Source organism: Lepisosteus platostomus, chromosome 14 (assembly GCF_059453375.1).
Source record: "Lepisosteus platostomus isolate fLepPlt1 chromosome 14, fLepPlt1.hap1, whole genome shotgun sequence".
Taxonomy (NCBI): Eukaryota; Metazoa; Chordata; class Actinopteri; order Semionotiformes; family Lepisosteidae; genus Lepisosteus; species Lepisosteus platostomus.
In genome coordinates this window covers 16864968-16892863 of record NC_142624.1, presented here as the reverse complement: position 1 = coordinate 16892863, position 27896 = coordinate 16864968, and the positions used below count along the sequence as shown (strand labels likewise).

The 27896-nt window shown below is 37.4% G+C and overlaps 1 protein-coding gene across 2 annotated transcripts in view; it reads right to left on the bottom strand.

Annotated features, from left to right (window-relative positions):
- LOC148648898 (hyccin 2-like) overlaps positions 1-27896 on the bottom strand; it is a 156104-nt gene that overhangs the window by 36850 nt on the left and 91358 nt on the right. For both annotated transcript variants that reach the window (XM_088607246.1, XM_088607245.1), the window contains 3 exons: positions 14425-14540; positions 8674-8769; positions 4117-4233 (listed from right to left, as the gene is read on the bottom strand). In XM_088607246.1, the coding sequence (XP_088463372.1) occupies positions 4117-4233; positions 8674-8769; positions 14425-14540 (329 nt within the window). The remainder of the gene's footprint in view (positions 1-4116; positions 4234-8673; positions 8770-14424; positions 14541-27896) is intronic.

Genomic DNA, 27896 nt, shown 5'->3' with positions numbered 1-27896 from the left:
ACTTTCATTCCTATGCGGATGACACTTAATTATACATTTCATTTACACCTATTGACACCTCGTCAATTGTCACTTTAGCTAATTGCATTAATGAAGTAAAGTCTTGTATGTGTGAAAACTTTTTGTCACTCAACTCTGATAAAACTGAAGTTCTGTTGTTTGGAGGCAACAGTGTGGATAGGACTGCTATAACCTCATCACTCAACTCTGAGGGTTAAAAATTTTGCCTCAAAGATTCGGCACATAACTTAGGTGTTATCTTAGACACAAGGCTCTCATTTAACTCTCATGTTAATGCAGTATCGAAACTGTGCTTCCTACAGTTAAGAAACATTGCAAAACTAAGGTATTTTCTTTCCACTCAAGACACAGAGAAACGAATAAATGGTTTTGCATACAGATTTCTATAATGCCCTACTATCAGGGAGCACCTATAGCACCTTCAACACCTTACAGCTAATTCAAAACGCGGCAGCTAGAAATGTTACCAGCAGTAGAAAATATGACCACATAATGCCTATAAATAGCTCTCTCCATTGGCTTCCTGTTAGGTACAGGACAGACTTCATAATTAGATCACAGAATGCAGGTCTTCTGCTTATTCCACATATTAATAAAAAACAGATTTTTAAGAATCGTATAATCTTAGCATGCCCAGAGGGGTCGGGAAGCCAGTTGACCTCTCGCAGTTCTTACAGAGGGGTTTTTGGTTCCTCTCCTCCATTGTCTTCTGGCTTTTTCTTTTTCTCTTTCTGTATTGTAATGTCATGTATTTTCACACAGCTTTGTTAAGTGCCCTGGGGCAACCTTGTTGTGAAAGGCGCTATATAAAAATAAATTGAATATACATTTTGCATATATGAACAAATATTTTCTCATAATAAAGGAATGAAGAGGAGACTATAAATGTTCTTCCACTATACAGTATTTATTTATACCTATAATCTGTTACATAAAATGTAATAATAATATAATGTATATAATAATATAATGTAATTAAAAGGGCAGCTGTAGTGGTTACCATTGCTGCCTCGCACTGCTTGAGCTGTTGTACCACTATATTCACACCCCTGTTGCCAAGAAAAATTAAATCAATTCAAAATAATTATAATGAATGGTTCCCACCTTCTTGGCTTTTGATGAGTTCGACTTTTGATGAGCATTTCATTACAGCCAAATATGCTGGGTTACCTATTTTCACTGGACAATTGGAATAACTTTCCTTACTTACTGTATAAGTGAAAATGAATTTCAGGATGCAATCACAATCACAATCACAAAATTATTTTGCATAACTGTTGCTCTGATCTTCCGCAGCTACATAATAATGGGATACGAATTTTAATTAAAAAATCAATCACAAAAGAAAAACATAGTAACGATGGTCATTTTAGATTTCCCTCAAAAATAGCCTCTCACGGCAATAAATGATTACAAGATAAAAATGTATTGTACTTTACTTCTGAACATTAATAAAGCTCCAGACTGAAAACTGGGATTAAAACAAAAATGTAATCTGTTTCAATACCTTCAAAAATACAAAATAACAACAATCAAAAGAAAAGCTTAAAAAAATACAGACTGAAAGAAAACACACAGTAGATTGGTTTAACCTTTAAAGGTAAGAGAGGTTATTATATAAAAGTCAGAACTGTATGAATAGTTTATGACACCAAAAATGCAGCTAATTACATTACTACATGACTGGACGTGTTACAGACGACTGTCAATTTTATGAATTTGGAATTAATTAATAATGCCATTCATTCACTGAATAATGAATGATCAAATCAAAACATTCAGATCTAAGTGATCTAGCTTAATCCTTAAATAATCAAAGTGTGACTGATCCAGAGGCTTACTCTCCCCAGAAATCTGTATCTAACCGCTATTCTAAAGTGTGAATGTTACATGATGTGGACAAGATATATAAGGTTCTTTCTAAAGCTGGGAATTTGAAGATCAAAACCCAACACATGCTAACAAAGATACTTCAAAAATGCTTTACCCCTGTTTTACTTGCTTCTGGGTAGAAGCTATTGAAGAATAAGGCAAGTGTATGTATGCTCTTGTATCTCTTGCTTGAGGGCAGTGGGGTGAAGAGCTCATGCCCGGGGTGGTGATGGCCTCTGTGATGGCCAGAATTCTACCATGGTAGAGGTCCTCATAGAGCTGTTTAACCTCTGTGAGACCACGGCTGATGATCTTCTGGGCCACATTCACCATTTTCTGCAGTGCCTTTCTCTCTCAAGAAGAGGTGTTTCCATACCACACAGTGATCCCATTGGTGAGGACGCTCTTGATGGTACAGCGGTAGAAGTTCACCAACACAGGTACTGGCATCCTCCATCGCTTGAGGCACCTCAGGAAATAGATGTTGCTGAGCCTTCTTCAAGATAGAGTCCGTGTTCACAGTCCAGGTTAGGTCATTAGAAATGTGAATTCCCAAAAACCTTAAGCTGGTGACTGTTTCCACTTCCGTTCCATCAATACTGAGTGGGCCGTGCGGCCCATGTCTCCAAAAGTCCACTATTAGTTATTTTGCTTTACTCACGTTCAAGTCCAGGTTACTGCTATGGCACCACCTCCTCAGCAGCTGTACAACTTAATCCCTGTAAGTAGACCCGTCATCATCGCTGATCAGGCCTATTATGGTGGTGTTGTCCGCAAATTTAATGATGCGGTTGTTGCTCAGTCTTGCTGTGCAGTCGTGAGTGAACAGGGAGTACAACCTTGGACTCAGACAGCAGCCTTGTGGGGTTCTAGTGCTTAGGGTGAGTGGTGTTGATGTTTTATTACCTATCCGCATCACCTGTGGTCTCTCGATTAGAAAGTCCAGTCAGAGTTGCACAGACCTAATCCCCTGAGCATTGTCACCAGTTCGCTGGGTATGATGGAATTGAATGCTGAACTGTAGTCCACAAACAGCATTCTCACATATGAGTTCTTAGTGTCTAGGTGGTAGAAGGCTGTATGTAGAGCTAGGGAGACAGCATCATCAACTGATCTGTTGTCCTGGTAGGCGAACTGCAAGGGGTCCAGGGACTCTGTGATGGAGGAGTTGATGTGTGACAACACCAGCTTCTCCAGGTATTTCATTACCACATATGTTAATGCTACTCAAATGCAAGTAACTTCTGCCTTTTTGGGAAGTTGAACAATAGTTTTTTTTTTTTTAAGCAGGTGGGGACAATGGACTGTGACAGGAAGGAGTTAAAGATGTCCGTAAACACTGTGGTCAGCTGGGCTGCACATATCCTGAGGACGCAGGGTGGTATCAAATCAGGATTTTTACCCTACTTAGAGTTTTCTGCATGTCCTGCTCTGAGAGTTTCAGAACAAACTCGCCATGTATACTTGGGGTCTTCTCAGCAGTGTCTGTGTTTAGAGCATCAAAGCGGGCATAGAAATGGTCAGCTCATCAGGCAGGGATGTGTTGGTGGAGGATTGACATCAGTTACAAATCTCATTTGTTGGTTTAAGAGTTGAAAGAGAATTTAAAAATGTATCTCTGTGTGTCCCAGATTGAAAATTGAAAACATTTCTCTGGTCACCCAAGACCAGGATGGGGTACCACTGGTTTAAACCTAATGCATAGCTAACCACACAAACCAAATTTACTTTTAGTGCTATTATAGACTGAGAGCAACCAAAAAGCAACACAGCTATTTTTGTAACCTTATACTAGATCTGCCTCATTCTGAGATATACTACTAAGAATTTGACATCATAATACTTACAATCATTCCTAACTTACCTCACAAATCCAGCACAAAAGATTTTCAATCACTTTTATCTCTTTACTTTCACAACAGAGGTAAGCAAACTACACAAGAGTATCTGGTTTATGTCTGAATTAATGACTCCAAGTTATCCAACTGGAAACAGTAACTAGAATTGCTTTACATGTGAGCCATGTGAACCCCCTCTAGGAAAAGAACACAGTTATCTGTAATTTGCATTGGAAAACAATATTGTTATGGACCATGAAGGCCAGTGCACCAAGTCCCATAACAGCATTATTATTGTCCTTGTAAAAACTCGACCATGGAGCGACTTGCACATTTATACATTGGACAGTCATCAGAAACTTAAATATAGACTGCAGGCACTTACATGGCATGATATACTGACGTCAGCATTTGCACCATAAATTCAGGGTCCAGAACAACCCGACCACAGGGCTCCTTCCACTGCTTTTGGTGTTGTCTTGGAAACCCACATACACATAACCTAGTAGGAAAAAAAAAACTATTCAGGAATACATTGCAGTGTAAAAGCTAGGCAAGGTTGGTGTTTGTGTCAGGAGAGAAGATTACAGAAACACAGTTACATTTTTTACAGTGTTACATAGCCTGTGTCCTAGTAGCCATTTCAAGGTATCACTTTGCTCCAACAGCACTGTTACTTGTTACCAGTTCCATCCAGCAACTGGTACATTGATTCTGCTGACAATCAATTCAATAATTGCTAATATGGATAAACAACATCATACAATTGACTGAACTCTAAAGGCCACAATTTGAGTAGGCCTGTTTGAGAACATTAGAAGGACATAAAGATTACAAGCAAAATGAAGCCATTTGGACCATCTTGTTCATTTTATTGCTAGCAGATTAATAATACAAGAATCCCATCAAGCTGTTTGTTTACATTATGTTTATTAATGATTTTCTCACAAAAAACAATGAAGGAAAAAGACAATGCAATAACAATGTTTATTTTTTCCACATACAAAGCATCCAAATTTACATGATCATGTACATATTGTGTCAGTAAATCACAATTCCCATTGAGAATTAGAGAGATATGTAGAATTAATAGAGCTTACAAAGTTACCGAAGTCTCTATCAAGCTGTTTAAAACAGGATCCTGTGGAGTCAGCTTCAAAAATGTGGTTCCATTCTTCAGAAGTCCTTCTCTTCTGAAGTCTCTTCTTTCTTTAATGCTAAACTGAATTAACTTGATCGAAGACTTGCAGGATTCTGAAGCTTGAATCCAATTCCAATCTTCATTGTTCAATGCTACTAAAAAGGTACAGTCCTCTTCATCCATGTATGACACGCTCTTCAGACCTGGAATTGGCCTTTTGTACAACATCCAGTGCAGCAATATCTTTGTGGTATAGAGATCCCAACATAACATTCCAAGTGAGTTTAGACTAAAGCATTCTAGGCTTAATGCACAAAGTACTAATTCAGTGTTGTTTAACAAACAGGCTCTTGAATTAATTATATGGTACTGTAAAAGTTTTTTTTGTTTCAACACAAAAGTGACCAGTCCCCAAAATCTTTTTGTGACATACTGACCACCACTTCAAAGTTTCTCATTTAAATATATTTTTATAATATTTCTGACATCCTGTATTAACCTGTAGATATTTTAATTAGATTTAATTGATAACAGTATCCACAAAAATACGAAAGGAATATGAATGGTCATACAGAGGTTTTAAAGGTCACTCTTAGAATTTACAGTTATTAACTGTAATACGTTATTTTTATATTTTTCAAATGTAACTGTATGAATGCACTCCAGCTGCACAACTCCAGATTTACGAACGTAATGAAGCATTAATCTCAACCTTTTTCCAGTAAAAGATTAGGTTAGTCATGTGAATTAGGTTAGTTGTTGTTACTAGACTAACAGTTAATTTCCCAAATTTATCAACAGGTTTTTCCTTATTTAATATATTGTGCTGAACATTTCTTCTGTGAGACCCTTACTAAAATGAGTTAATTTATCACAAGCATGAGTTAATACAGTATTTAACATATTGTGAGTAAAAATTGTAAATGTTTCCGTACAGTATGACTAGCTCAGGAAAATACTGTACAGCAACACTAACCATTTACTGTAAAATACTAAAATATTTATTATTAAAATAAGATTTACTGTACAGTATATTAGACACATTGCACCCAGAGGTGTTAAAAAAGTAGTGCAGTTCTGCATCAGATTATCTGATAAAATAAAAATGTTGTGACGTGGTGCTGTCCGTGATACTGAAGTGCTTTCAAAAGTATACAGTACCAGAAGACATGTTACACATTCTAGATGTCTACATCTGTACTTAATTACTTAATTGACCTGGCAGCACACGGCTGTCTTTGGCTATCACAATAAAGCAAAAAAAACAACAGGTTACATTATTGTGTTTATCTTAATCTGTTGTGAACCAAAGATGACAACAAACAAGACAAGTTAGCTCACTTGTTATGAATCTTTGCTTTCTTTTTTGCACCCTCCTGCATTCAATTAATAATACAAGGCACATTCCATAGTTTTACACGGAAGTAACATCATGTAAATGGAAGGCCTCCATAGGGCTTACACCTCAAAGTGTGGTACAAAGTTTATATGGTTTGTACCAAAAAGATATTAAATAAAATGGACTTAAAAGAAATCAGTTCATAAGCTCACCTTGCCCAAGTTCAAAACTCAAACTTAATTAAAATATTTAAGAACTTGAAGAACTTGAAGAACCGAAAAACCAAACACTCTGCCAGATGTGGTCCTCTTTTTTTATATCTGTATCACTTGAGCTGAACACCATATCTGCTAGATGCAAGCAGGTAATTGGATTAACTGCAGCTGTATAATTGAAGCCCACCTTGGTGTGATAAAGCAGCTACAATACCAAAGCACTGCACTTTCATTTTAAAAAATAAAACAGAAATTAAGAACTTAAAACAGAAGCAATTCCTGATGGATTAGTTTAAAAAAGAGAACATGCTTATCTATAGGATAAATATTCAAAGTCAGATAAGAGATTAAGTTTGGAAATCCACCGAAGCTAATTGTTTCCTTTCATATTTCTTGACCTCGAAAAATTTTATCATGGTTTTAATTTTGAAGTGTACAATTTTATCATGGTTTATGTTACACCGCGGAAAACCAGATGGACCAGATGGAGATGGACAGATTTCACAGACGTCTGCTTTTTATTGTACATAACTCATAACTGACATAGAATGGCAAAAACCCGCAAAAGCACCCAAGTGACATAAAGAGGTAACCCTCTTTATTAAACCCAAAGTGCAACAGTGTCGGAAATCCCAAATGGACGCTGTGTACGACATAACAGTTTAATCTAGATATACAGTATGTACCTGCTTGGTTTTCCAAAAAATAGAATGCCCCTGATTTTCTCTTAATAGTACAGATCCATTAGATAAATCTAGAGATCCAGTAGGCTGAATTTCCCTCTTTATAAAAATTATATCTAAAATAATATTCTGAAGGGCCAGTTTCCTATAATTTACTCAATGTTGAAGTTTCAAAGATGTCTGGTTTCCACACTGCACTTCCTTCAGTTATAGTGGAAGTGTTCATTAGAAGAGAACAGAGTTTTTAGGAAATGACTACAGTTCAAAGTCTCCCTAAGGTGAGAATGAGGCGAGGCTGATCTCCAGATGATTTTTCCTCTCCAGGCTGTGAGTATTTCAAGGTTAATTCAGTGTTCTTTTACAAAAAATGAATTACTCTTCTCTAAACTTTTCAAATGAGAGACTCACTAGAAGATAAATAACTAAAAAAAGCAATACAAATCAGTGTGAATGCTATGAGATATGCATGTATTTGCACCCAGTTTGAGAATTATTACTTAATTTATTATTTATTTATTATTTATTAATATAATGTAATTTAAACTCTAACAACATGATGACTTATAAATATTCTACTTTTTATTTTTTCCCATTGTCCCCTAGGAACATACTACTGGCCACAAGGCAACAGGTTGAAACAGAAATAAAACTGTTTCCTGCAAAAAAACTGTATTAGAAAATGTTGCTCGAATATTTTTAATACACCACTGTTGGATGTTTAATCTTCAGTTACACTTTCCATTCAGATCATACTTTTTCACCAAGAAGGATACAATCTGATTCAGAACATGAGATCACGGCAGTCAGTGCCAGGTCAGATTCACAGTGGTTTAAAATATACATGAGTTGTTGTAATAGAATTGACTTTTAAACACATATGAGAGGCGACCATCAAATGTATGTTTCTGTGCTCTTGAAAATGTTCCACTGTTTTAACTCCTTATCCAAAGCCCATCAATAAAAGGTACAAATGCCCATTAGGAAATCATATTAAATGGTACCATGGCCTCATTGAGCTCATGTACTGTATTCTGTAAAATTATTATAATTAAAACTGCAGGCTTCATGGAATTCAAGCCTTGTTTGTCAGAATCAGAGAACAACAACACGGGAAGGAGGAGCAAGATTCACAAGATTTAAAAAACATTTAAATCTTAACCTTGATTGTTTTGTAATACACATCAAATAGATATTGACACATTATTTGTTACTTAGACCATCAAAAGAATGAGGTATTCCAACCCACTTGACATTGATAGTGACAGATTTTTTAAAAATAACATTTGTATGATACATTTTGAGAGAATACTATTTTGGTGAAGTTTCTCGTTAGCTTAGGAATAAAACAAATGTTTTCCACATCTGTAATAAATTTGTTGGTAAAAGAGCATACTGAAAGTGCTATAAACAAAACACAAAAGTGAGTGCATCTTAATTTTACAACAGAATCAAATGATTTAGAAAATCTACATATAGTGTACCTTCATGTCATGCTTGGATTTCTCCTGGGGTTATCTTAGATGATAGATAATATAGGATGCCTTAAATGAGACATGAGTCTTACCGTGAACACATCCTGCAAGCAGACTGGTAGGAAGAGCAAGGCATATAAACTGCTGCAGAGTTGTAGCACAACATCAGGAAACACAACACTTCAAATCTACAAGAGTCAAATAAAACAAGAATTCAACACTGTTTGCAAGTTAATGTTTTGAAATATTACACATTTCATTTGATCAACTGTTAAACATTTTTGCATTCAGATCTTACTTTTGAATCTGAACTTCATGAATTCCTTTAAGTGTTTTGATATAACAGAATTAAACAGCTCATAAACTGTTGGAAAAACCTGTAAAAACAGTAGCTGTCTGCATTGGAAAGACAAATTACCTACTGGTTTCAATCCTTGGGGGTTTTAAGGTGTCAGATAACTGGCCTGTGGTGGCCAAGTGTTTATGGCAAAGTTTCTTTTTTGATCCCTCTAAGCAAGCTCTACTTGTTATTGTGAAATGAAGTATTGTGATTAAGTGTTGCTTCAGTAGTGATTTCATTTAGGAAGAGAGGAACCACAGGTTCAGACATTTGGACTATGTGATTGACGGAGGAGCCAATGGCGCCAAGTTGCAATGTGTGGGATTGCACACATCCATACCACAAATTGGGTCAGCGAAGTAAAATTTGTCATTTTGCTCTACATAAATAAAATTTGTATATAAGATCAAAATATTAGAATTTCGGTACTATTTTGCATATACAGTATGTTTACCCAGTTTAGAACAATGTCATTTTTTATGTTCAATCCCCCACTTCAGCTGATTTTTTGGTCGGGGCAAATGGGTGATAGTTGTTTTTTACTGCTCAGGTGGTCCATTTTGCATTAACTGTGAAAACATAAAAGAGCTGTGACTCTATATACTGCGTGTACTGTATAATATATCTTGTGTACTGTATAAACCAAGATAAAGTTTAGAGAGTTGTCTATGATGGAAAAGCAAGCAAGTGTGAAGATGAGAGCAAAGAAAATTATACTAGAACCATTGCAAAGAAATAGGCTATCACAAAATCAACAATATGGAATGTCTTGAAAAAGAAAGTAAGCAATGAACTAAAACCAGGTCGTCCAAGGAAGATGACAGCAGTTGAATACAGAATAATCATTAGAGCTTTGAATATTTTTTTAATAAAAGCCATATGAGTTGCACACATTTGGCGAAACCCAGATTTTAAAATTAAATAAAGTTAACAAAAAATCTTACAAAAGACTTTCTTGCTTGAGTAATGGAAATTGAACAGAATTGCTCACCTAGACATATTTTTTAAAACAATGAACTGATCTCATTCAGAAACAAATTCAGAAACATGATAATGTTTCTTACAATATCTTACAAGTTAAAAAATTCAATCCAAACCAAAGTCACTTTTGGAAATCAGAACCTTCATCGACATCCAATACTTTAAGAAAAACTATTTATATCAAATTTTAAAAAAATTATGTATTCATACTTCTGAATATGTCTGTAGATGTGTATATATGTATGTTAAAATACTAAAAAATAAAAGACAAATATATTTATTTTCATGTCTTCAAACATCTGTTCAAACAGATTTCCCTCTCATACAGTGGTACCTTTTTAACATCAAGTATAGTACTTCTAAAATTAACTGCAGGCAGACAATCTCCAGAGTGCAAGGGTGACAGTATCTCAATTTACTGTGCGTAGAAGACTTTGACACGAGAATTACAAGGGCTACACTGCAAGATGCAAACCTCTCATCAGCACTATAAAACAGAAAGGCCACATTAGAATTTACAAAAATGTACAGTATAAAGATGAGCCGCAATAGTTCTGGAACAAAGCTTTATGGACAGACATGACAAAGATAAACCTTTATCAAGGTAATGGAAAGGCAAAAGCGTGGAGAAAGAGATGAACTGCAAATGATACTAAGCATACCACCTCATCTGTCAAGTATGGTGGAGGTAGTGTCATGACTTGGACATGCATGGCTGCCTCTGCAGCTAGCTCAGCGGTCTTTACTGATGATGGCAGAAACATGTTTAATTTTGAAGTGTACAAAAATACCTCATCTGCCAATGTCCAAAAAATGCCTCCAAACTCAATTGGCAGAAATTCACCCTGCAGCAATGCAACAACCCAAAACATGCTAAACGCTTAACCAAGTTCATCGGGAAGAAGAGGTAGTAGTCAATCTCCTGATCTGAACCCTATTGATGTTTCCTTTTATTTGTTGAAGAGGAGACTTAGTCAGAAAACCTCACAAACAAGTAACAGCTGAAAATGGCTGAAGTTAAGGCTTGGCAAAGCATTTAAAGCTAACATATTAAGAGTCTGGTGATGTTGATGGGTTGCAGCCTTGAAGAAGTTACAGCAAGTAAGTGTTATGTGAGTAATTACTCATTTAATTCTAAAAGAAAAGAAATTGTATACTTTTGGCGCTTATTAATTTTTGGATCTTTAATACAAATGTTATTAGTACACAGCAAGACTTACAAATTTCACTTCACTGTCTCAATCTTTACTATTTTCACTGTAAGTATAGCACTTAAATTCTACTTTCCTGTAATGAATGCATTGAAAAGTAATAGCTACCCATTCACTATACCAAATGCAAAATGTATAAGAAATATTCTGTGATGTGGAGGTCTCTCTAAGTGCATAAATATATGAATATGTACACAGATTTATAAAGAATGGTTTCAAATGGACAGGTTAAAGTCTTCCAAAAACATGGGTTTTACATACAAAATGTCAGGGCTTCAAACAACCCAAGAATATTCACTCAAAAATCTGTGTTTTAGTAGCAATATAATGCATAGATGAATGTTTTAACTTTTACAAAGTTAGTAAACAGTGGTGTGAATTTTAACCATTTGAGAAGTTTGGATATTTAGTTATTGATGGTACGTCAATATTATTGCTTGTAAGAGGTAGCATAGGAAATTCTTTGCTAATCAGTTTCAGGGACTTACAGTATAAACCACTACAGCTCATACCCATGTCAACCTCGTTAATATCATTGGTTTCATTACTGTTTTGTCTAGCTGTTAAAAAAATAATGATGGTGATCAATGAAAACTCAATATCCCACTTTATGTTGAAATCCAGATACACTGTACCTGTATTTCTGTCCTCCAGAGCAAAGAACATTTCTAATCATTTCTAAAGCTGCCTATTAAACGATAAATCCATTACAGTATGTTAATCATCTCAATTAGTCATTTAATTACTACTATTTAATTATTATACAATTAGCTTACATGTGGATACGTATGTAAATTAACAGTAATAACAGTATATGTCTATTGAAACAATCACACGGTTCTTTTACTTTGTGCTCCTTGCATTCTATTCCCCGGAGTCAGCAATTTCAATTCATGTCCATCATTAAATAGAATCATTAAATAGTTCAAAAAATATAAATATTGTTCAATAGTATCAAATACATCAAACAGCAATAAATTAAAATTATCATGAGGAACATAAGAAGTGTCTCAGAAGAAATGACAAATACTGAAAATCAGAAACAAGTAATTAACGTATTAATTAAGCTGCAGTAATCTAAATAAGAACAGTATAAAGCAAGAAAATAAGAAAAAGCAGTTTGTAAGGTACACATAAATGCCATTTGAATTTAAGACACATCTTATGGATTTATGTTGCTGTGTTAAAACCTGCCCATATGAACAAATTCTTAAATATTCAGCTTCCATGGAACTGGAAACAACAGATACACATTGCTAAGCCTTTACGTTACACTGAAAAGTAAGTTATCGGCTTAATTCCAAAACCCATCCAATCAAATTGGATTGGAAACTATTGCTGTTTTGTTTAGCACAGCATTTGTGTTTATCCACTTTGGATTTATGTTCGTCTTCAAAGCCCTTGAGACTGCCTGAGAAATTTATGATCTGTTTGAATCATACTGTGCTGTGCATTCGCTGGACCGGTGATGGAAATTCATTTATAAAGTCCTCAATCTTTTTGCGTGTTCCATGGACTCTTAACTTAATGACTCTTAAACAACTGTATTATGACAAATGATAATCTGGAGGTTTTGCAAATTAAGTTAAATAACTTAAAGTCGGTCTCCGGTGTCCAGTACATCAGGTTGATATTGCTTCACTTAAGTTAATTTGTTTATTTTTACACTTTAATTGTATCCTTTTCTTGATCTGCACCAATAAAATCATCAAATTTATCACATACATTATGCTGATAACCTAATGATTATAAGAGTTAAAGTGCCAACATCAGGGGCCTCAAAGGATGCTGTCCAGGATGTTTTATAAGTCTTTTTAAAAATTAAGCTTCTAAATAAGCAACGGCTTCAGCTGGTCTAATTAAAAAAGAGTGTTCAATTCGGTAACTGAAATATCAAGTGGAAATAAAACAATAAACTTTCTGGCCCTCTAGGACTGGAATTGTGCATCACTGGTCCGGCAGTAGAAAAAACCTAAATGCCCTAATTATATAAATTACATAAAAGAAGTTTTCTTTCGCTAATATTCCTAGTTAAATATATAAATTTCAAATGTATCATACCACAAAACAGTAGACGTTAAACATCTATTCTTGTAAGGTTCACAAACTGACAACAGCAAGTCACCATGACAATTTAGAAAATAAAAACAGATAGGCCAAAACAGGTGGTTAAAAACATTTAACTTAATATGATTGTTATAGTTGATGTAGGTTATCGGAACCTAAATGTCAAAGGTTGTTTGACCCTGGAACCAGATCTCCTAGTGAAGTGAGTACAAGCAAGGACTGTGCTGCCAGTTGAGAAGTTGTTGCTAACTGTTTATTAAATTACAGTTAAGTGTTGAAGTTCATGAACATACAATTCTCCATAGAACAATGAAGTGACCGTATCATAAATAGTAAGCAAAAAAATTATATTGTTCCTTTCAGCCAATGACTGATTGTTACAAAATGGTATTTGTAAATAAGCTATGAAGAGTACCAGTATAATTAAATTTCATAAACAGCCTTAGCATAATGAAAAAAATAGATATTGCTAGAAAATTAAAAGAAAAATTACTTCAGCCTTCCTTTATACTTGATCATTTCTGGTACAAACCTCCTTCTCATTGATTTACATTGAAAAAAAGAATACACACAATTTTGATAACTGTCAGATCCTTTCCTAAATAAGAAAACTATAGATCAATATTTAGACTTGATTAATTAAATCATTAAATATCACAAAATTTCACAAGAGTTATAAATCTACAGTATAATAATGCACCTACTGTCATACTAACGATGTTTAAGATAGAAGAACCACCATGAAAATGATGTTAAACCTTTTCATTAAGGTAACATTTTGAATTACAATTTCTGATTAAAAGTATTTATTAGAAAGTCAGAGATTAGAATATTTATTCCTATACACAATTAACATCTAAAAAGGGGGGAAAGGGGAACAAGTTCAAAATATTGTTTAAAATAAAATGTCAATTTTAAACCAGATTAAGCAAAACATAAATGCAAAACAAGAAATTATCAAATTAAAATAGTTTTTAGTGTATGTGCCAGAGAATCAAACTAGATTAGATTTAAAAATTGTAAACCAGAAACAGTTATGTTTATTAGAAAAAAACTCATATTTCACATTCAAATCTTGGTTAAAAATTAAACACAGTTATTTCTCATTACAATTGTAGTCAGTTACAAATCAATGTTATATCTTGTAATATTCATGTTGATAATTTTAAAATCCTTTAGTATGGAGTGTAAACAGTTTCAAGACGTGAAAAGACAGCTAAAGAAAGCTTGAGACACACTCATACCTGTTCTGTGCAGTGAAGGTCTCTCTCTGGGGGTGGAGGTCACTGTAAACCACCCTGATGAGGTCATGCTGGCTCAGGGCCCCCTCTGTTAAAGCCATCGATCCCAGACTGGAGGGCTGGTGAGACACAGAAACACACAACACAACAGCTCAGAGCAGGCGTCAGCACAGGCCCAACACTGACATTTCTTTTTTATGGCACATTACAGTGCTTTGTCATATATGATGCCATAGTTGCCAATATCTGACACAGCTAGAGATCCCTATCTACTCCATTCCACTTTGAGATAAATCACATATAGAATTTAGATTAATGGTAAGGATGTATTTTAGATATGATAAACTGAGAGGCATTTATATTGTTAAAAGTCTAAGGTACTGAATGTGCAAGTGCCTAAAGTTATTCAAATAATTTAGCCCATTACATTCAATACAACACTACATGTCCAGCACAGCATGCACTGACACAGCCTGTAGGACACTAGACGTTTAAGTGGTGCTGTAATTGAGCGATTTTAAGTGATACAGATTGGTGTATAACTTATACCAATATCAGTAACATACAGTATGTAAAGGATCTTCAAAAACATTTTAAGGGAAGCATGGCCTCTAGTGGTGAAATCTATAAATCAGCCTTTCAAATGTTGCTTATTCACAAAAATACCCACAAATACCCACTCGTCTGCTATGAGTTACTGTTACTGTAAAACTATCTCAAGAAAAGCTTAATAATCACAAAACATGATAATCAATGCAAAACTTTTAAAACATGCTGTAGCTTGTAAATAAAAATCTGACTGGATTTCTCTTTTTAAAAACTGAAACTGTTTCACATGTGTGCCAATACCTCTCTGCAGAAGTCCTTCACAAGCCTGTCGCTCAAGCAGACAGAGCTTACTCCTATTTCTGTTATATAAAGCAGAGTCCAAGATGGCCTTCAAGCCCCCAACCCTAATATTTTCTCATCTCTCATTCCATGTATACTGAATACATTTACCATGGATGAGTATTTTCATCCACACATCACAACATTTTTTAAAACGTTATGTTTAAGGTACATTAAGGAACTGTGCATACAACAAAGCAGCTTTTTTGTGTGTAGCTGACGAGAGAAATCAAAGCTGCTAAAATGAATGTGCTTTGAAATGTTGGCTTTTTGAATCAAATACAATACTGTACATACCACTCTATTTTTGACTATATTTTCATCACGATTTCACTGTCATAAATCACAGACACATGGGATTTAAGTGCAATGCTATGCTGAGCTGAATATATATAACAAGATAAATACAGATATAACTGAGAGATTACAGAAACACAAAGAAGAAGAAAAGAGGTATGCAAGTGCCAGAAACAGTGGCTAATTTCATGTTTCTTTCAGTACTTATCTCTTTGACAGACATACCAAATGCAAATAGCATCAGTTCTTGAGAAATGAAATGACTTCAAACGGCTGCAGGTTGACTACAGAACAGATCACTCATGACTACTGCCAGATGACTGAAAAGACTGTTATTGCAGCTTACAGTAATACATTTCAATGCACAAGCTGGTTGGGTACTTAAAAAGGGGAGTCTAACTTCCAAAGTGACTACCTGCCCCATGGAAAATCTGTAGAGAAAAATGATTATAAAATCTGCATCACCAGCTGCAGAGGAGAGATAAAGCAATGTAATCACTCAAAATGACAATTTACCTTCAAGATTCATTCTCTGAAATAATACACATTTATCTAGTGCACATATTTCTTGGGTACATAAAGCAACAAATAAATTAAATTTTCTTCAAAAATGCATGCATTCTTTTATAGCACTGTTGGCAGCAAAGATGTCCCTTCCTCAAACATTTACAAGTGTAGAAAAAGTGGACTAGGCACTATGTCAATCCCACACCTGTAGTATAGGTCCCACAAATTACTTTCTAGTAAACGTGAGGTGTAGAAATTAATGAAAAATCACATAAAATCAGTGGTGGTTGTTTGATCCCATTCAGAGGTAGAGGTGCTGTATTGATATGGCCAGCAGCCATATCACTCTGCAACTCACAACTGGCAACCCACTGAAGCTAAGCAGGTGTGAGCCTGGTCAGTACCTGGATGGGAGACCTCCTGGGAAAAACTAAGGTTGCTGCTGGAAGAGGTGTTAGTGGGGCCAGCAGGGGGTGCTCATCCTGCAGCTCATGTGGGTCCTAATACCCCAGTATAGTGACGGGGACACTATACTGTAAACAGGTGCTGTCCTTCGGATGAGACGTAAAACCGAGGTCCTGACTCTCTGTGGTCATTAAAAATCCCAGGGTGTCTCTCGAAAAGAGTAGGGGTGTAGCCCTGGTGTCCTGGCCAAATTTTCCACTGGCCCTTACCAATCATGGCTTCCTAATAATCCCCATCTATGAATTGGCTTCATTACTCTGCTCTCCTCCCCACTGATAGCTGATGTGTGGTGAGCGTTCTGGCGCACTATGGCTGTCGTTGCATCATCCAGGTGGATGCTGCACATTGGTGGTGGTGGAGGGGAGTCCCCATTACCTGTAAAGCGCTTTGAGTGGAGTGTCCAGAAAAGCACTATATAAGTGTAAGCAATTATTATTATTATTATTGTAAAATATTGTAGATAATCTACCGAATCTAGCTCCTGTCTGTGGACATTAAAAGGTACTTTTCCAAGAGCAATAGTAAACCATCTCTAATCTCTAAACCATCCTTGATCCGAAGTCATATAAGTTTAAAATGGTTTAAAAAATTTAAGTATGTAATTGTGACATAGTGCTCTGTCACTTATTCCAGGCAGGACTAACACATACAATTCACTACATATATCCATTAAATTCCCCAGTATTATTAGCCAACGTACTGTGGGTGAACACACATAAGCTAGTATGCATTCATGGACGATTGTATACATTACATGCATTCACCTTCATATTCATTCCCTACCTGTTTAAACTTCTTAGCAAACAAAACACTCCCATAGACAAAACTTAAACATTTTTTTATTTTACTTATGTGTTTGTATGTGGGGTGCTGTATCTTGTATTTGTTTGTCAGATGGGTCTGGGAGTGCAGAGCTGCTTCCGTCTTTCTTGTAAAGAACCCAAGCTGAGCCGCAGGCATTCAGCTTGGCTTTATAATGTCAGAGCGCACATGTGCATTATCCACACGTATGGTAGAAACCACAAAAGAAATAGGGTTAAATCATACATTGTTTTAAAAACTTAAAAATTAACTCTGTTTAGAAGTTTACTAGTAAAATGTAAGGAGGGCATATTGTTAATATCCATGTTTTTGAACTGTGTGCCTCAGTATGTTTATTATGTACAGGTGTGTTAATTGTTGTAACCTCTTTTTGGTATAGTTAAGGGGGGGAGCTTCTAATAGAAAATGAGTCCCACCAGCACAGATTAGAGAAAGAGAGTTATGTTGTCGTTGTGAATAGTAAAAAGAAAACTATATACAGTACTAGTTTTGTAGTGTCCAGAATCATCTTGCACTAAAGTGCTTTGTGGTTGAGCCATTTTTGTTTTACTTCTGGAGAGGGAGAATGTGAGGACCCACATAGGTAACATTACCTCACGATAATAAAACTAAACACTAATTAAAAAAACTGCAATCAATTTTGAAGCCTTCCAAGCAAATCCCTACATACTCACATTTGTAAGTGAAATACAAATAAACTATGGGGGAATGTAGAATCTCCACCAGGAGTGGAGTTCACTGCACAAACAGTATCGAGAAGAGTTTGCACTATTGGCTGCTGCATTTTGTGAAGCATGTAATACAAAGGCTGCAATTTGAAGTGCAAGTCTGCAGAAGGTTTCATGGTGTTTTCATGGTAAATTTTACATTAATTGTGTAAACACCACAGCATTTCCTAACACAGAGATAATGATAAGTCTGATAACAAAATGACAGTCAGGAACCCATCTTGCTTTAAGCAGGTTTCCTCCATTTGTTATCTGTAATTATATTTTCACTTGGTTTTCTGGTACAGGATTCATGGTGACGAGGAAAAAAAACAGTGATCAAGTGACCATCCTGAGTTACAAACCCTATTTTGTGGATTTAAAATTTCATCACATTGAGCAGTCACAGGTAGGGATTACATTTCGCCAAGCAGATAATGACCCTATATCATTCAATAATTAATTTCTTGCATTTACTAAAACCCATTTATCCAAAAGAATCTCAAAGCACTTTACATATACAGTAGATGGGAATCTATTTCATTCATCAGTAAATTGGATGGCATGTATAATCAGCCATTATGGGTCAGCATCTCCACTCTGTGACATCAAGCAGCAATTCTGAGGAATGTCTGGGCATGATGCCAAGTCGATTGGTTCTGTAGTGCTGGTAAGGCGCTTTTAAGTTTAAGGTAAGGCACAAAAGGCAGGCACTTTCACTTTTGTCATCACACCACTATAGTGCAAATTAATTTGCAGTAGTCACATGCACTGGTGCACGAGAAAACTTGGGAGCACACCACAGCAGGTAAAGGAACCTGCTATGTTGTTTTCATAATTGGTTGCCATGTTTTTTTAGGGGTCTTGGTTAATTTACTTAGAGATCAGAGGTCTTCAAGCAATATTGAAAGGCTGTAAAAAGGTGGAACTAATTTAGGAAGGAGAATTCAAGTGTGTGCTAATGCAATCTTATGATAAAACTTCCAACCTGGAGCTGAGCCAAAGTCTGAGAAAAATTCTATGCACCTCCACCCCCCCGATGTTTCACAGGGAATGCTCCCAAGCTTGCAATTAAGCCAATAAATTGCCATAGCTCCAACATCAGCTTGCATTTGCAAGATTGATGACACAGTAAAAAACAAAATTGTAGTTTTAACTATTACAGACTCACACACAGCTGCTGATAGAGTCTGCACATCAATGGAAAGCTGAAAATTTAAACTAGTTCCATTTTACACATGAATCCAGTCCTTATTAAAGTTAAACAGCAGTATGGTAGCATCTGTGATCTCACAGGCCTTGGGTCCCAAGTTGAATTACTGACTAGCATGCTTTTTATGTGGAGTTTCAATCTTCTCTCTGTCTTAACCTGTTTTTTTCCGGTTGCTCAAGTTTCTTCCCATCTTCAAACACATGCCAGCTTATTGGTGGGTTGGCGTGCTTGTATCCTGAGATGGAGTGGTGTAGCCCACCGTCGTTCCCTATGTTTCAAGGAGAGGGTTCAGGGTGTGATGACCCTTAAACACTTTGCCTGGTATACACTAGTTATTTAAAGCAACCTACCTATGCAACCTACCATATCACCTTGCAACTTACAACTGGCGACCCACTAAAGCTCAGCAGGTGCGAGCCTGGTCAGTAGCTGGATGGGAGACCTTGGAAAGGTAAGGTTGCTGCTGGAAGAGGTGCTAGTGGGGTCAGTAGGGGGGCGCTCATCCTATGGTCCATGTGAGTCCTAATGCCCAGTATAGTGACAGGGACACTATACTATAAAAAGGCAACGTCCTTTAGATGAGATGTAAAAACCGAGGTCCTGACTCTCTGTGGTCATTAAAAATCCCAGGGCATTTCTTGAAAAGAGTAGGGGTGTTACCCATGTGTCCTGGCCAAATTTCCCATGAGCCTTTACCAATCATGGCCTCCTAATAATCTCCATCTATGGATTGGCTTCATCAGTCTGTTCTCCTCCCCAGTGGTTGCTGATGTGTGGTGAGCATACTGGTACACTATGGCTGCTGTGGCCAGTAGGGGAGTGCTGCACATTGGTGGTGATGGTGGGGAGTCCCCATTACCTGTAAAGCACTTTAAAGTGGAGTGTCTAAAAATAGCTATATAAGTTTTTAATAGTATTAATAATATTATCATAGGTGTCCGTATGCTCTTGTATCTCTTGCCTGAGGGCAGTGGGGTGAAGAGCTCATGCCCAAGGTGGTGACTGTCCTCTGTGATGGCCAAAATTCTCATAGAGCTGTTTAATCTTGGTGAGGCCACAGCCGATGATCTTCTGGGCCACATTCACCATTCTCTCCAGTGCCTTTCTCTCTCAAAAAGAGGTGTTTCTGTACCAGACAGTGATCCTGTTGGTGAGGGTCTCTGGATGATACAGCGGAAGAAGTTCACCAACACAGGTACTTGCATCCCCCATCATTTGAGGCACCTCAGGAAATGGAGGCTCTGCTGAGCCTTCTTCAAGGCAGAGTCCGTGTTCACAGTCCAGGTTAGGTCATTAGAAATGTGAATTCCCAAAAACCTAAAGCTGGTGACTGTTCCCACTTCTGTTCAATACTGAGTGAGCTATGAGTGTGCAGCCTGTGTCTCCGAAAGTCCACTATTAGCTCTTATTTTAGTCACATTCAAGTCCAGGTTATTGCTATGACAACACCTCAGTTGATTTACCTGAATTCGGTAACATTATTATATGCACTGTTTACGTTCCTCCCAGTTGAAATGCAGCAGCTGCCGCTTCTCAGGTAGCCAATTGTGTACACGAGCAACTCAAGCAGACTTCGGAAGCATTTATTTTGGGTGATTTTAACCACTGCAAACTGGAGATGGCATTGCCTGGGTTTGAACAGTATATCAAATGTGGGACGAGAGAGAACAGAGTTCTAGACAAATGCTACGGTAATATTAAACAAGCCTATACCGCCAAGCCAAACCACCTCTATCTAACTCTCTGTCAACTTGTCAACTCAAACTCCATCATCAAGTTTGCAGACAATACAACAGTCATTGGCCTGATCACAGATGGTGAGGAGTCTGCATACAGGGAGGAGGTTGAAACCCTGGCAGTATGGTGCCAGGAGAACAACCTCTCTCTGAACATCAGTAAGACTAAGGAGATGATTGTGGACTATAGGAAACATCAGGGTGGAGACCACACACCTATTCACATCAATGGGACTGCAGTGGAGAGGGTCAGCATCTTTAAGTTCCTGGGAGTTAACATCTTAGAGGATTTAACCTGGACCCACCACACCAACACCGTGGTCAAGACAGCACGGCAGTGCCTGTTCTTTCTCCGCAGGCTAAAGAAGTTCGGCATGCCATCACATATCTAGGCCAAGTTCTACAGGTGCACTATTGAGAGCATCCTGACTGGTTGCATCACTGCCTGGTATGGGAGCTGCTCCGCACGGGATCGCAAAGTATTGCAGAGGGTGGTGAAGTCAGCGCAGCTTATCACCAGCTGTGAGCTACCAAGCATCCAGGAGATCTACTCAGCTAGATGTCTGAAGAAGGCCAGGTCCATTCTCAAGGACCCCAGTCATCCCAGTCACAAACTGTTTTCCCTCCTACCGTCCGGTAAACGGTACCAAAGCATTCGGTCCAAGTCCAACAGACTACGGAACAGCTTCTACCTCCAGGCAATAAGACTGCTAAATAGCCAACCTGTAGCTCCTTAGCAAATCACCTGGAATGGCTACATGGACACACAATTCTTACTATATTCAGCATAACTGCACTACATGTATATATTGCACACACCATGGACACATAACAGCTCTACTCACATTGAGTTTTATTCAATTTCAAAAATGTAACCTCAATTTTGTGATTTTTGTGTTTTTGTGATTTGTTTTATTCTTGTAATTTTTGTGAGCTCACAGAAAAAGACATTTCATTGCCAGCAACTACTGCTGCACGTCGTATTGTTGTGCATTTGATAAATAAACTTTGATTTGATTTGATTTGATACTGTTCACCTAATCCCCACTTACCGGACAGCTCTCAAGAGCAGCAAACCTGTAAGTAAGACTGTAAATGTATGGACTGATGATAGTATAGAGATGCTGAAAGGGTGTTTTCTTTGCACAGACTGGGAGATATTTCATAGTCTGGAGGTTAATGAGGCAACAGAGACTTTTACAGACTACAATAACTTCTGTGTGGACAGTGTCATACCCAAGCAAAGCATAACAGTGGACCCCGAATAATAAACCATATATAACTAAGGATGTGATAGACTGCATCAACCGTAAAAGACTTGCTTTTAAAAACCAAATGCAACTGAAATTACTGCAAAAAGAGCTTAAACTAAAACTCAGGAATGCAAGGAATCAACACAAGGAGACAATAGAGAGTGAATTTGAAACAATGAACTCCAGGAGGTTGTGGCAAACAATGAAAACAGTTACAAACATGAATTCCATACAATGGATGAGCTGGCTAAAGCAAACGAGCTGAACGACTTCTATCTGAGGTGTGAGACTCAGATAAAACATGACTTCTCTGGTGCATGTGATAGCATATTAGATACTATTACAGCTGACAGTGGTTCTGGTAGGTTTGTAATAAGTCCACAGATGACCACACAATCTTTCAAACGCATATGTGCGAAAAAGGCAACAGGCCCCTATGGCATCACTGCCTTTCTTTTAAAAAACTGCGCAGAGGAATTAACACCAGCATGGTGCCCCATTTTTCAGAAGCCCGTTGACTCTCACTGTCTTCCAGCACTGTGGAAAAACGCAATAATCGTGCCAATACCCAAAAAGCGCTGTCCTTCAGATAACAATGACTACAGGCTGGTAGCACTGACGTCTGTTATGAAATGCTTTGAAAGGACTATGGTATCCATGCTGTGCTCAGAAGTGAACACTGTACTGGATCCATATCAATTTTCATATAAACACGACAGGGCACTGATTAACAGCATTATGCATCTTGTTCTAAAACACCTAGAGGACCCCAATGCCTATGCTCGGATGCCGTTTGTGGACTTCAGCTCTGCATTTAATATGCTGCAGCCCCATCTATTGATAAGCAAGTTAAAGCAAATGTCCGTTAACCATAACGTTATAAGATGGTACCATTCATTTTTAACAAATCGTACACAGGGTCAACAAAACTCTTTCCGAGTCACAATCTATTAGCACAGGTGCCCCTCAGGGCAGTGTGAGCTCTTCAGTTCTGTGCAAACTTTATAGAAATGACTGTACAAGCAGTAGCCAAAAGAACTTCAGTTTCAAATTCTCAAATGATACAGTTGTGCTTGGCATAATGCATAGAGGTAGCAGCTCATCTGTTTGCATGTCAGAAATCCAAGGGTTTGTGCAATGGTGTGATGACATTAGCCTAATTCTGAATGCTAAAAAAACAAAAGAAATAGCTTTTGATCCCAGAGCAGTTGGTGATGACTCACCACAACAAACTTATCACTCAGGTTGATTCATGTAAGTACTTAGGTGTACACATAGACAATAACCTGTGCTGAACTACTCATGTTGAACTCCAAAGTTCAGCAGCGCTTATATTTCCTGCAAAGACTAAGAGTGTTTGGGGTTCGACAGGAAGTAATGCTACTCTTTTACCATGCTGTAATCGAGAGCATTATCAGATATGGTATTACAGTGTGGTTTGGTAATCTATCAGTTCATTTAAAATTGCAAATTACCCACCTCAATCAGACAGCAGACAATCTTTGAAAAATTCATAATCAAACAGGCAGGAAAAATTATATCAGATCCTTCTCACATCCTCAATTCTGAATATCAACTTCTTCCTTCTGGCAAACGTTTTAGGGTTCCCAAATGTAAGTCAAACAGATACAAACATTCCTTTGTTCAACTATCCATTAAAGCTGTCAAGGATAAACACAATTTTGACTTTTACAACCCACTTGAGTGCAATATGTTTTGTGATGTGTTATAAATGTTACATGTTGAGTGATGTGCAATGTTTTTCTTATTTTTAGTAATAGAATAATGTGCAATGTTTTTCTTTTCTTCTTTTTTTTGTTTGCATTCTATTTAAATGTACAGGAGTGCTGTGTGTCCTTAAAAAAAATCTCTCAGGGGACAATTAAAAATCTTATCTTATGTAGAGCTAGGGAGACAGCATCATCCACTGATCTGTTGTCCTGGTAGGTGAACTGCAAGGGGTCCAGGACTCTGTGATGGAGGAGTTGATGTGTGACAACACCAGCTTCTCCAGGCATTTCTTCACCACAGATGTTAATGCTACTGGGCGGTAATCATTCAGGCATGTCACTTTTGCCTTTTTCATCCAGGTGGATGCTGAACATTGGTGGTGGTGGTGGAGGGTCCCCATTACCTGTAAAGCGCTTTGAGTGGAGTTTCCAGAAAAGCGCTATATAAGTGTAAGCAATTATTATTCTTATTATTATTTTTGGGGAGTGGAACAACAAGTGTTTTTTAAGCAGGTGGGGACAATGGACTGTGACAGGGAGGAGTTAAAGATGTCCGTAAACACTGTGTTCAGCTGGGCTGCACACGTCCTAAGGACGCGGGGTGGTATCCCATCAGGCCATGCAGCCTTACGGAGTTTCACCCTGCTCAGAGTTTTCTGCACATCCTGCTCTGAGAGTTTCAGAACAAACTCGCCCTGTACACCTGGGGTCTTCTCAGCAGTGTCTGTGTTCAGAGCATCAAAGCGGCCTAGAAATGGTTCAGCTCATCAGGCAGGGATGTGTTGTTCGTGTCAATCTCCTCGCTGCAGCCTTTGTCGTTTATGACCCACTGCAGCCAGAACTTGCTGAAAACATTGTAAATAGTTTTGGTCTTGGGGAAATTATCCAGGTTATTGGTAAACTTATCATTCTTGGTTGGCCAGTACTCCAGTTTGTGGTGGATGACAGGTTCTAAAACAAGGATAAGTTCTATCAGCTGGCAGCAGTACTGGAGTCCAGTAATTAGTCAGAATTTATGTTGCAAAGTTCCTGCCAGCACATTTTTTCCCTAAGCAAAGTTTCCCTCAAAATATTTGATTTAAACTGGTGAATCTGTGGACCTTTTAAATCTGCAAAAATACTATAATGAGTAAATCAGTCACTTTTGCATTGTGAACATCAAAATCAATGTGTTGCATGTTTAAAGTGTTTCAGTACTGTTTAAGAGCTTTTATTTAATTCCTCACCTGATGTAATAGTTCTAAACTCTTTTCATTCTGTCTCTCTTCAGAGAATGTTAAAAATTGGAGTAATTCCTACAGAGGCCGATTATTTAGACGAATGATAGCTAGAATCATGAATTAAGTGTCTGCAGTTTCCACTAGTATCACCAAGTACAGAATCACAAATGCCATACAAGTACTACAGTAGCTTCTTATTTATTCTGTCTTAAAAGCAATTAGGAAAAAAACATGAGCATGTGTCATACTTTAGAGAGCAGGCTTGTACACTTACAATAATGTGGTCACCTGTCTGAAAGCAATAAGAGAAATGACACAATATTCAGACAATTCAAGTTCAAATTAATTACTCATCTTTGTGTTGGCTGCATGCAATATTCAAGTCATCAGAATGCAATAAACCTCTTGGTTGAACCTGACAATCTTAGGTGAGGCTGAGGTACTAATGCAGCAGATTCTCAGTTTGTCAGGTAATATTTCAGCTTCAAGTGAGGGAATGCCCCTTCACTACTGGAGTTTATTCCTCATCCATCAACAGCCTTTAAGGTTAGATCTAGCTGTGATAAGAGGAAAGACTGCATAAACCTCTATATGCTGGAGTTGTTAGAGACTATGTTTGAAAAACTTTGAACTGAATGTAGCGACAAGGACTCCAAAAGTTTAAACAGTTAAAGGTACAATCACTAATTGTCACAGTAAGAGATACAGTATTTGATGCTCAGATCCCTTAATGTTGAAACCTAAACAGAAGGCATAGGGGACACCTTTTCTTATCTGTGCGTCTTTGCAATGTGACAGGAATTTTTATGAACCTAGGTAGAAAAAACAATTTTCATTTCCTAAGCTTTTGATCCCGAACGGATTTCCTACCCATATTGAAAAAAAATAAACATAGCAAGATCAAACATTCAGCTGGAGACAAAAATTGTAATACCACTAATGAGTAATTAATTCAGTTAAGCATATAGTATATATTAAACTACGCAATGTATTTATTGTATCTTTTCTGTTATTTTTCATATTACTTGTATTATTTTAAACAATAAATAACTTTTTTTATTTAAAATTGGTTGAAAGTGATTTGTAGTTAAAAAAATCAAAATTAAAATGAGTCAAGAATAAACAAAAAAAGATAGGAATATTACTCTACAAGGTTAATTTAACAGGAACACTTCACCAGCTGGTGCAGGAAAATAAAACATACAAAAAGAATAGGTAAATATGAACAATCATAGCTAGTTTACACAATTTAGTTAAGAATAGGACCTTTTATCTTTGTTGTTTTGTATCAATATCAGTCTGCACATATAAGACAATTATTCCTGAGTTATACCTACATAAGAAGGTCATTTTCCTTGACAGAGCTTCAGTGTCATCAGTAAGTGAACTTACTTATAGAAATCAACCGTTCATTCTCAATGAAACTACGATTATCAAACACTTATATATTGTTAGTTGAGTAAACAGTTAAGCTTTTCTGGACAATGAACAGCTGTCTGGAGTCCAGGGTCATCAGTCTCCAAGATGCAGCCCAGCCAGCTTCTCACCAATGAGCCTGAGGTTCACTGGAAAGCCAACTGAAGGAGTTGGGCAGTGAGCTGGAACAGTCTAGCAGCTGTGTCCACAGCCTTAAAACACAGCTAAAAAAAGCCAACCAGGAGATACCCACCCTCCTTGGACTCCTTTCCAGGATAGTTAGTGCAGAGGCAGAAGTGAAGGACTGGGGGTCCAAATGACCACTTTGCAAGCCCAGATGAAGCATTTACTTGCTGAGAAAAAAACAGTTGGAGAAGAGGGTTCTCTCTACCAAAACCCTGCTGCAAAATAGTCACAGGGAAGAACAGGGAAGACGGAGAGACATACTCCAACTAAGAGATGTAACAGAGCAAGAGAATAGCAACAACCTTTATGTCTTTGCAAAGAATGTGGAGAAGCTGAACTCTGTTAAGGCTGCATATTAAGTAACAAAGCAGCAGTTAATCTAGTGCCTTAGTGGCTGACGAGTATGGGGGAAACCCTGAGGTTGCTTGTCCATCAGATTATCCTGCCAACAGGAAAAGACAGGCTGGAGAAAGTGTCTTTCCTGTTTACTGTTCTAGTGAGGGGTGTGCTAGTCACTGCACGGAGAGTCACTGTTGTTCATATTATCCTGCCCACAGATGTAGAACACTGGTCACAATAGTTCAGACCAAGTTCACAATAATTTTTCAGTCAGATTCTCATGGAGACTCTAAGTCTGGAGGAGTAATTAAAACTGGCAGAGGAGGCTTAACTAACTTTGCGAGCAGAGTGTGAGCAGTAATGATGGGTCCTATATGATAAAAAAACAACGGGAGTCTGAGGAGGCCCAAACAGTCATCGGCATGCATTGTCCAGAGGGAGTTTGCCATTTGCAATCTCGATCAGAGAGAAAAGTTGACATATTCCCTGAGAAGCCAGCAACCACTGAGGGAGCTCAATAAAGGACTTCCCTGTCTCTGAAGGAGAAGGAATAGGAAATAACAGTGCTCAAGTCCCAGGAGGCAAGGCAGATCAAGCTGCAGATGACAAAGGGATGCTATTTCCATTCTAACTGGAAGCTCCAGAGAAGGAGGGTGGTGATGGTGCACAGGTTTTGGGTTTTGCACCTGGGATGCC